This window comes from Vigna unguiculata, chromosome 1, assembly GCF_037176805.1.
Source record: "Vigna unguiculata cultivar grain cowpea cultivar isolate G323 ecotype 2 chromosome 1, ASM3717680v1, whole genome shotgun sequence".
In the NCBI taxonomy this organism is placed as follows: Eukaryota; Viridiplantae; Streptophyta; class Magnoliopsida; order Fabales; family Fabaceae; genus Vigna; species Vigna unguiculata.
The window spans coordinates 481,659-492,280 of record NC_140792.1 but is presented as its reverse complement, the minus strand read 5'-3'; the positions used below and the strand labels follow the sequence as shown (position 1 = coordinate 492,280).

Genomic DNA, 10,622 nt, shown 5'->3' with positions numbered 1-10,622 from the left:
GAACATGTGAAGGAGGTGCTGGAAAACTTGAGTAGCTCATTGCCATCTGCTATGCAACGTGGGTGTTTCTTGGGGACTTTCATGGCCTTTGGTTTTATGGAGTCTCTCCCATTTCTTGAGGGGTTTTAATGTATTTTAATCAAAGGTAAAATGGGTATATTAGAATTTATGGGGGTGCAGGAAGAAAAAGACGAAGATAAAGAAAGAAATGCCTTTTTTATTGGATTATAGTGTTAACTTTGGTCACCATTAAGCAATTTGGATGGTTGCCACTTCTTGCACCCTATTTATTTCTCCCTACACTCCCATAAATTTTTAAAATATCCATTTTTCTCATGAGTAAATAATAAATATGAAATCCTAATTTTACAATCATCTTTTACCTTGTATCGATGTAGCTCCCATCATCTCCTCTTCCTCTGTTCTCTCTCTTGTTGTTGCTACTGGTTTTTTGTAGCTTTATTGCTTATAGTGTTATCAAAGTGGATTCCATATCACTTAACATCTCAAAAACAACTCTCTTAACCTTTCGAGAGCCCAGATAAAGCTAATATCTCTTTAACTTGATAACAACTCAAAAGTTGTAGAGAAACTCAACCATGGTGATGTGACACCTACTATCTCAAGAACAACAACCTATATTTGTTGGTTTTCGTATGTGTTATCCATCAACAAAAGATACTAAATGCATTCAACAATTTAATTGCATTAGGGTGTATCCAAAAGATGTCGTTTACCACATATGAATGTTATATGCATCTACTCCAATGAACATAGTTATCACGTTTTACCAATATATGCACCATTTCAAAGATCTTTTGTATACATATCTTCCATTATACAACTTATTTATTGTTGTCACATTGTCTTCATTGTTTTCCTTGAGTGTAAGTAATATGTTTGTCCGCTTGGCTAGCCTTTAATCTACTAGGATAAGCATGAGCAACTGAAGTCTTTGACAAATCATAGTTATGAGTGCCGCATATTGCCTTTTATTGCCACCCTTCTCCATTATAAACTGGTTTACATCGCAATTTAAAAGGACAATCACATTTCTTGTCCCAGTTACACTTGGCTACAAATCAGGTTTATATTTTCTATAGTTACCACCCCTTTCACATCCTAACAACACATATGTCATCCTCCAAAATGTCCATTAGCTACACCAAGACCAAGACCAAAAGCTACACCTTGCACCCACTCAATTAGGCATCCCATGTACCAAAAATCTCATCAATGGTAAACGGTCCAATATAATCTCCTCTCATCATTTTTAATATACATCCTCTCTTCTAGAACTTCTATTTCGAAAGTCTTTTTGAATTTGGTAGGATGTTTCGGATTGGCTAATCCAAAAATAGATTAACATGTTTTGGATTACCTAATTTGTAATAATTTCACAACCAAAAATAAGTTCTGGATTGCAAGTTCCAGACACCCACTACATTATCCTTTTTTCGAATTGTTCACTCGAACATATTTATCGAATCTGGTATAACATTCCAAATTGAATATTCTAAAAATATGAAAAAATCCTAACAAAACCTCCACCAACCATTGACATTGTCAAAATCAAAATTAAAATAAACATCTTATCTAAACTCAAAGATAAAACACCTTACTTTTGTTCCAAATCTTCTAAACCATTCTATGTTTCACATCTCATTGAGGATAGTGATGAAAAACGACAAGAAAACAAACAAGATGAACTGTGAATGAGAGGAGATGAGAGTGAAGACAGTGCAAAAACTCATATGAATAAAGTGAAAATATAATATTAAGTCAAAAGGGTAGAATGGAGATTTAAAAAACTAGGGGTGCAATAAGAAATAAATGGGGTGCTACTAATTTGGATTAATCTACGACTCCTTCTTCCTACACTCCCACATATTTCTCTTATACTCCCCATTTTCTGAAAACGTTCGTTTTGCCCTTTCTAAGTTATAATTCGTTCAAGCTCCAAAACTTCCATTAGTGTCTTTACTTGTGAACTCTTACTATGGACATTGAATATAACCAATATTATTAGAGGTGAAGGTTTAACACGTGTGTTCTTTTTAAAGATTTGAACAACTGTAGAGGTGCCACTGATTTTTAAATTATTTCTAAATTGTATAATTTCATGTTCAATGAAATTGTAAGTTGTACAATCCAGTAGAGACATACCACCAGAAGAATTTCATATTATACTGTTTCGAAAGTGTCAAATCTTAGATTGAACAACTTGATGAAATGTAGTAACACCAAGATCCTCAATCACAAACTAACAAGGTAGTTATTAGTTTTAGTAAAAGAATAGAAGTAAAAAGGAAAGATCACTAACAATAGCAAAAAAAAAAAACTAAATGAGCCGAAAAAAGGTACTTTCACAAATTTATAATCTACATTAGATACTACAAAATGTCACCATACACGCATTGAAGTAAATATTATCTATCTGCCTCACAATCTGGGTACAAGCCATAACATAACCTTCCTCACAGAATTCCAAAACCATATCAAAACTGTCATTGCAAGCTTAAATATAACCCCATATAAGATATAGACAGATTTGGTGAATATCTAACCAAATCGCCTAACCGACACTAAAAAAAATCACCAAACTCAATTGGACCTTCACTACGTGCTACCATCTTTAAACCTCCCCCAAACTCAATGTAAACACACTGCACATAGAACATGTTAGAACTGGCACTATGGTGCCAGTGCCCCGATGGCAATTCAGGGCATTCATTGACAGCAGCTCCAGTGGCATGGTAAGTGCTGATTTAGAAAATTAACACAAGCTCCAAAAGCTCTCCCACCCTTTAAGACAATTTACCCCCTGGTCTTGGCCCTCTTCATACCAAGGCTGTTTTGGAAGGGTGAAACAGAACCGGACATGGGAGAACCCTCCTCGCGAAGAGTGCCGTTCAGCATTGCTAGCTCCCGAAGCTGCTGCTTCTTGTAGAAATCCTGAGATTCATCCTAAAAGATAGAACTTCAAACAATTAGAGCAAGCAAAATCCTGATAAAGTTGTGTACCACTACCAATATCAATTGAATTCACAAGAACATACCACCGGTTTGAGCAAATCTTCAAGTATATCACGTGCCTGCATCAAGCGTGCATCAACTATTTCAACCGGTAATTCTGCCTCAACAAGAATGTGGAGAGGTTCGTTCAGATGTTCATACCCAGGTTTCCCTCTCATCATTTCCTCCTACAAAAATATGATTAAAACTCAATCACCACAAATACCTAGGAGTCCAAATGAAATCTACAGAACATTAAGCAATGTAGCCATTAACATTAGATTTATTACAGTCGTTGGACACCAGAGCGGATAGAAATATAAACTACAATAATTGACCACACGTACATTAAGACAGTACAGGGTGCTACACCAATTATTAAAATCCTTTTGTCAGGATCAATGCGAGAAGATTGCAACCAGAAGAAAATTAGATCTCTAATAAAATAAATACTACTACTTTAACCAGATGCGATGATTTGATACGATATGGCATGATAAAACATCTTCTCAAAAGATTTTCATGTTTCATCATAGTGCAGTAATTTTATCAGGTAACATAAATCATGTTAGACTTGGAACACGTAATGAAATGTTCACTCTTACCCTAGCCGGATCCTTAATGCTACCTCGGCCCCTGATCAAGACACGACAGTCAGTACTCGCTTCTACACGCTTTAGAGAGTTTCCTCTAGGGCCTAGGAGGCGACCAACAAAGTTATACTGCAATAAACTAAAGTCAATAGTAGATCTTTCTACAATGTAAAATTTTACATAAATTGGGGCAGAGATAAGATCCTCCATACATTAGGATATGTGTCCACAGGTATATCGACTCTGACTGTCTTTTTAACAAGTAAACCAGATGAGCTACCTTGTGGACTCAGCCAGTTTGGTGTTGGTGAGGACTGCAACAAGCTGGGTCTCTGCATGTTTTAATTCTAATGTCAATTAGAAAAAAGACATATGGTAGTCTATTTACTGGCAAGCAGATGAAAATTACTGTTGTATCAGAGGCCACCAATAGATCACCAAAAAGGGACAATACTAGCTGCTCAGAATTAAAAATAAGTTGAAAACACATAACGGAATATATAATCAAGCAAAGAGTATCTACGGTCATGAGATGACATACATAAAGACAAAAATGTACACATGTCCTGACTATGATTGTCAAGAAGAACCAGAGAGCAGAAAATAATGTCAAATAATATTTCAAATTATAGCTGAAGTCAGACCATTAAGACATTAAGATAATTACAAGCCATTTTGGGAACTTAGCTAATAATTCATTAAACCTCATAAAACTTACAGTTTCACTTCTCTTAATCTGGCTAATGTTAGCACTCATAATTCATGCTAATATACTCAGATTTATCCAGATGCAAATATTCACCACATCTGTGATTTGGCAGAAAATTGTAAAGGCGGCCAAGTATTGACATCAAATTTATGTTGACATAAAAAGACGATATCGACTAGCAGGATTTTAGAAACAGAAGCTAAGCTATAGAATAATTGTCAGATCCTGATGTTAGCTTTGAACTGCCTGTCACAAACAATTAGAGCTACAATAACTAGAACAAATGTCATGAGTTAGCATGGGATGAAAAATTGAGTCAGAAATACTTCTAAAATACAGAATTAGATGAAAATGAATTAATGAAGTTATGTTAATGGTTAGTATCCATACTTCTGATTGAAATCGTGATGCCCATCCGTTCACATTGGCACCTCCGTTTGAAAATATTCCTCCAGTAGCCAGGGGGCTAGCTTGTTCAAGCCCACTTTGACCTAAAACTGATGCATTCCCCATCAGCGATGTTACACGCAAAATTTCTGCTCCAAAAATGTCAATTTTCAAGAAGAAGATTTACCAATCAGCATTTGTTAACATGTTAGCAGTCACTACATAATCGATGCAACACGGATGTTTGCTGAGTCAGTAAAAACTAATGCTATCCTTATGAGATATATTCCAGGTTTTGATGGTAGTACTCTAAATGGTGAGGGGGGAATGCACTTATTTGTCATATAATATTTACAGAAAATAATATTACGCACTTAATTGAAACTATAAAACCTTTAAAGTCATTTAGTAAACCATTGAAACTCGTATTTCCAACATAAGAATATAATTTCAACACATCTTTAAAAATTGAAAGATATTTAAGCATTGTTTTAACAGAAACATTTAAAGAGTTTAAACAATATCTTGTAAGCACATACTATTAGATTAACATAAAGAAGCAATCACATATTCCAGCTGGAAATTTTTCTTTCTCTGCTTTCTCAGATGGAAAACAATTAGTAATAATACATCAGATCCTATAAGTTATACACACATTAAACTCTGCTAAAACTAAGCTAATTGAACCCCTAGTACCCCATTCAGATAAGTACAAGATCAATGACATCTAACTTTCAATTACTTAACAACTAAGTCATCAACTCAAGAAACACCTTTCACACTCATTTAATAAGTATTTAAAAATAGTGTTAACAATTAACATCTGATCCAATTTGGGTTCATTTAGGAATTGAAGGAAAATGAAGGTGAAAAAAGGAAACAAAGATTAAGGGTTAAGTAATAATTTTTCTTTCCCTTGGTGGACCTTTAAAAGGATCCAAATTAAAGGAAATCTAAAATGTTTGCAGAAATTTATTAGTGAGGATTTTGTGAGTTTACTTGATAATCTCTCAGCTTCCTCTCCACGTAGTAAGAACTTAACTCCCAACAGAGAATATTTTCACAAATCCTCCTTTTCCCTCATATCTCATTTATTTAAACATAGATAATAGAAAAGGGATGATTTGTTATTAGGTGAATGAGAAGGCTTGCCATGATGTTTAAGAGCCCTCAGCGCCTGCATTTACTGAATCACTTACGAAGAATTTTCCCGACATTTTGCTTTGAATTTTGCAATGTCATGAACAAGGGACTAACTAAAACTGTGCACGTATTACAACACCCTAGACTTTCAATTGAAATCAAGAATACGACACAGATTTCCTGCAACTAGTTTTGGCTGAAGTCAATTAAAATATCTTGACTTACAGAAAACTTACCCTAATGAGATGAAAGGTAAGCATACAAGGTGTGGTACAGGCCTTCTAAAAGGCCACTAGGAGCAAATAAGCAGTCTTTTCAACAATTAAATCAGGAAACTAAGACTGAAAGCCTTTTAAAGGTTTCTCAACCAAGAGTTTCCAGTTTGAATGCTATTCCATTTAAAATGTCATTTCTAACTAATTACGTGAAGCTGCTATCACTGTTTCCACTGTCATGTGAAGGAAACCCCAAGTTAACCAAAAATCCATCTATGGCCATTCTAGTAAGAACATCTCACAATAGAAGAAAAATAGTAACAATACATCAGGTGAGAGGGATAGAAAAGAAACTCGGGAAATATATCTCTGTTTAGAAGAAGGAGAAACAAGGAGAGAACTCCTTCACCAGAGTACCCTTTCGCAACCTATGAATGATAGATAGGCTTAGTACAATAACACAAATCCCTTGCACAATAAATCCCCCAATCTATTAACTGTCCCCACTCTCAACTGTCAAACTCATTGCCAGCTCTGACTGACTGGTCATCTGACTATTACTCATTTTTTTTCTTCTGTTCCTTCTCTAATACACCTTTGAGATCCTCTCTTCAATTTCAATGTGCAGGGGTCAGGGATCTAACACCATCCAAACCCATCCCCCAAACCAAAAGATACGGGTAAATCCCCCATTAAAAAAATTGGTGATATTAGTTAGAACTCAAATAACAGTGGACCAAAAGTTTTAAACCTGTCAATCCTTTTCATTAAACCCTTCACATGAACTCTTTCACACCATTGCTTACATTCTTAAACTTATGATGTCCTCCCAAACTTCTCCAATCTCAACAAACTTAAAAAGGTTTTTCAACAAATGCAGCAATTAATAATAAAAGAATAAAGTATACACACAGTGCACATATAAGTGTATAATTCTCTTCACAGTTGAAGTGCAATTTTCTAGCACAGCATGGAAAAATGTACATTTATGCTTCCCTATCATTACCCTTTGTACTTTATAGTATTTTGAAATACAGTAGCTTTACAGATTTTCGTACACAAATCAGCACAGGTTAGTACAAGTCCACTGCTATGCTCCATCCAACTGAATATCATAGGCTTTCACACAATTTGTTGGCATATAATCTTCAGCTCCCAGAATAATTTATCATTCAACAGAAAATATTACACTTCATATACACTCGATTGGCTTCCCAAATTATGTCTAAACTATGGTAAAAGTAGAAACAATTGATATACTTCTGACTTAGCTTTCATCCCGAAAAGGCAAGTTACTCAAGTACAGCCATCAATGAAAGAAATTGACCATTTAAAACTATAAATACTAGAAATAGTGGTAGGCCCAACGCATCAAGCTGAAGAATACCAAAAGGGGCACCATTTTTATTAGAGCTGGAAAGGAAGTACGTGTTGTTGCTTTTAACAAATTATTGAGTCACAAACATCAAAATGAAAGGACAGAACAACTCATTGTATAATAAATACCAAAAACATTGATATTAATGGAGTAAACGGAAGGTATCCAAGATAGTTATGCCAAAGCCAAACTAAGGCACCAGTTGCAGTCACTGTCATGCCTCCTCTGTTTCTTTCTGGTTTCTGATGCTTCGGAAGTTTCACAACAGTTCATCAGTTCAATCTCTCTCATCAGTGCCATGCTCAAACCATCCACCACAATCAGTCACCATTCGCAGAATATACCAGCTCACCTTCCTTGGTCTTTGCCGCCTCCAAATCTTCCTCACCATTGTACTCGACTGTGCTCTCACCACATCCTACAGAGCTCTTGATTTTCTTTCCTCCAATTTCCTCTCCATTGCCAGAGGCTCAGGGTTTGCTCATGAGAGAGAATTTGGTTTTAATTAAGGAACCACCATAATGGTGCACCTCAGGCTATATTCCACCAAAAAAAGGGGCTTCCAATATATAAAAGCATGTAAACAAAAAGTTGTAATTGTGGCTGGGAAGATGGTAAATGGAGCACACACGCAAGAAGGGGAAAGTGGCACGTGAGGGACATGAAGAAGTCTCCAACAGCAGGTTTTCATGCAAGATGGTACATGGAGCTCACGTGCCAGCAGGGGCACTGGCATGTGAGAGCAAATGTGGACGTTTCCAGTAATAGGGCTCCAGGGATAGCCAGGTCTGCTGGACTCTGGAGGTCCTGCAGCAGTATTAGGATAGGTTCTGGAGACTTGGCAGAAGGGACAGGACAAGAAGTGGCGAAAGGAAGTTGTGTTGAAGGCCAGGGTTGGCCCACGACAGGAGCTAAATTAATCAGGAGTTCTAATACCTCAATGGGAGTGAAATTTCTTAACATTACTTGATAGTTTGAAACTATACAAAGGTGGTACATTACATACACCAACTAGCATCAGCACTTCCCAGATATAAGCCTAAAACTATGGAAACTATCAATCTTTCTTAATTTACAAGAATTATGGTAAATGATACACCAACTTATAACAATAGGAGTAATAGATTAACTTCACCTATAGATAGAATATCTAAACATTTAAGTATGAATCTACCAAAACACATTTCATATTTCTGTATATAACCAAGCAAAATAACACGTACTTGCCTATATTGGGTGCTACGCAAAATAAACTACTTTTTATGCAACACGAAAGCAGCATAAGTCCGGACAACTACATTATTCCCCATAGTCCACGTTTCCTTGGGACTACAAAACATTAATGCAGATAATCAATCATTATTAGTTTAAAAATAATTAAACAGTTCGATGAAATTTACGTACAGGTCTACAACATTTAAGATGAAAAGTATTGAATTTATATCGGTACAAACTTGTTTCAGTTTGCCAAAGCACAATTGTGCCCCATAATTTACCTACGATGGAACATTTTTAATCATGGAATAAAATAAGAAACATCAATTAAATTTGAGATCTGACTTATGCCAAAGTAAATAGACAACTGATTAAGAAGCTTCGCAAGTTGATAGATGCTTTGATTTCCTATCCCTAGACAATAAGGGACTGGGACCGAAGTAAACTCATGTTATGATAAAGATAACTAAAGCATAAAGAGAGATGCAGGGGGCGCTTCATGCTATTTCGCCACCGGTTTGAGTAACGAATCTCACCTTGGTTTAATAATCGAAAGCACTGGGGAAGCACAGCCATGAAAGGACTAAGCTTGTTACGTTCTCCCAACAACTCAGCTAGATATCTGAAAAACAAGCAAAAAACCTCACAATGAGAATAGGACAATGTAGCCATTACAAATCACAAAACAAACAAAAAGAACAGTTTAATAAACTTATCAAGGATGAAGGACTAATGCCAGTTGTTTAGCTTGGTAGTAAATCATGAACTAAAAAAGATCATGAATAAAAAAGTACAACAAAGACAAAAATGACACACATACAAAGGCAGTACCAACAATGCAAAGTCATCTTCAGCACAAACAACAACAAAGCCTTCTACCACTAAGTCAGGTCAAGTACAAGGATCACACAACAACATAAACCCAACCAAAGAAAAATGTCAACTTATTTCCGACAGCAAGATGAACTAATCGCAAAACAACAAGATCAACTAATCAGCGACAAAGATCACCCTGCACAAAAGCAATCAGTGAACAGATAAAACCAGCCAAAACAACAATCCACCACAACAAAAATCAATTCACAAACAGAAATCAAATCCACTATCCACAACCATTTTCCGTTTCCACCAAGAAGGATCCATTCTCCCGACCAACTCCAGCAAAAGCGGCAGATCAGGTCACGAAAACCACCATCCAAACCATCAGCCACGAAATCCAACCACACAGCAAAAAATAAACAAAAACAAAAGAACCAATCAGCAATTGAAGTGAACACAGTGCGACTCCTCTTTGACCATTCCCGAAAAACAAAAACCAAAACCCTATCCCCCCTCCCCTCCCCCCACGCTAAAAAACCCTCAGCCGAAGTCCGAAATCAGCTAAACAAACAACATCGCAAGCGAGACGAACAAAAATAGAGAGAGAATCTCGTGAGCGGAATTGCTTAAATTAAACACAATAAGTAACAATTAAACCGAAGATCCAAGCAATCCACACGCACACACATACATATCGAGAGCGAGAGTAACAAAGACAAAGAGATATAGGTATACTTGTCCTGCTCGGCTAAAGCGGAGGAGCGCAGGGCGGAGAGATGAGGTGAGGGAGGAGCGGAGGGCGACGGCGGAAAGGCCATGTACCTGCCGGCGCCGGTGGAGGACATCATGTCTCGGCGAGTGAATTCGCAGCGCTCCTCACACAACAACCACGCTTGGCGACGGAGTGTGGTTGGTGAGAGAGAAAGAGAGAAAGAGAGAGAGAAGAAGAAAAGGGTTTGTGCTGTGCGTTTTATGGAATGGAGTGAGAGAGTGGGACCCACACAGGGAAACGTGCTGTCCCTCTAAACCAGCCACCCACACTCTTCGTCGGTGCAATTATTACTGCCTTCAAACATATTTCACTGTTCATCAATGTAACAAATATTATTTTTAAATTTGCATCAAAATAAAAGAAATAACAGAATTGA

General features: G+C 36.7%; 1 protein-coding gene across 2 annotated transcripts; it reads right to left on the bottom strand.

Moving 5' to 3' along the window:
- Positions 1–2,364: 2,364 nt before the first annotated feature.
- On the bottom strand, positions 2,365–10,421 carry LOC114169535 (KH domain-containing protein At5g56140-like). 2 transcript variants are annotated; one of them, XM_028054770.2, is made up of 7 exons: positions 10,210–10,421; positions 9,192–9,277; positions 4,708–4,853; positions 3,821–3,940; positions 3,621–3,737; positions 3,060–3,203; positions 2,365–2,967 (listed from the first exon to the last, which is right to left on the bottom strand). In XM_028054770.2, the coding sequence occupies exons 1-7, from the start codon at positions 10,320–10,322 to the stop codon at positions 2,818–2,820; spliced, it is 876 nt and encodes a 291-aa protein (XP_027910571.2). In that variant the 5' UTR covers positions 10,323–10,421; the 3' UTR covers positions 2,365–2,817. The 2 variants fall into 2 exon arrangements, with proteins under 2 accessions (XP_027910571.2, XP_085527503.1); XM_085671377.1 differs by having other exon boundaries at positions 4,708–4,814.
- Between the last annotated feature and the right edge of the window lie 201 nt (positions 10,422–10,622).

Excerpts from the sequence above, each read along its gene's own strand:
- LOC114169535 (XM_028054770.2), bottom strand. The coding sequence starts at position 10,322 with ATGATGTCCTCCACCGGCGCCGGCAGGTACATGGCCTTTCCGCCGTCG. Across the intron at positions 4,854-9,191 it reads CTTTCGATTATTAAACCAAG|AAATTTTGCGTGTAACATCG; the intron begins GTGAGATTCGTT and ends TTTTTGGAGCAG. Across the intron at positions 3,204-3,620 it reads GCATTAAGGATCCGGCTAGG|GAGGAAATGATGAGAGGGAA; the intron begins GTAAGAGTGAAC and ends ATATTTTTGTAG.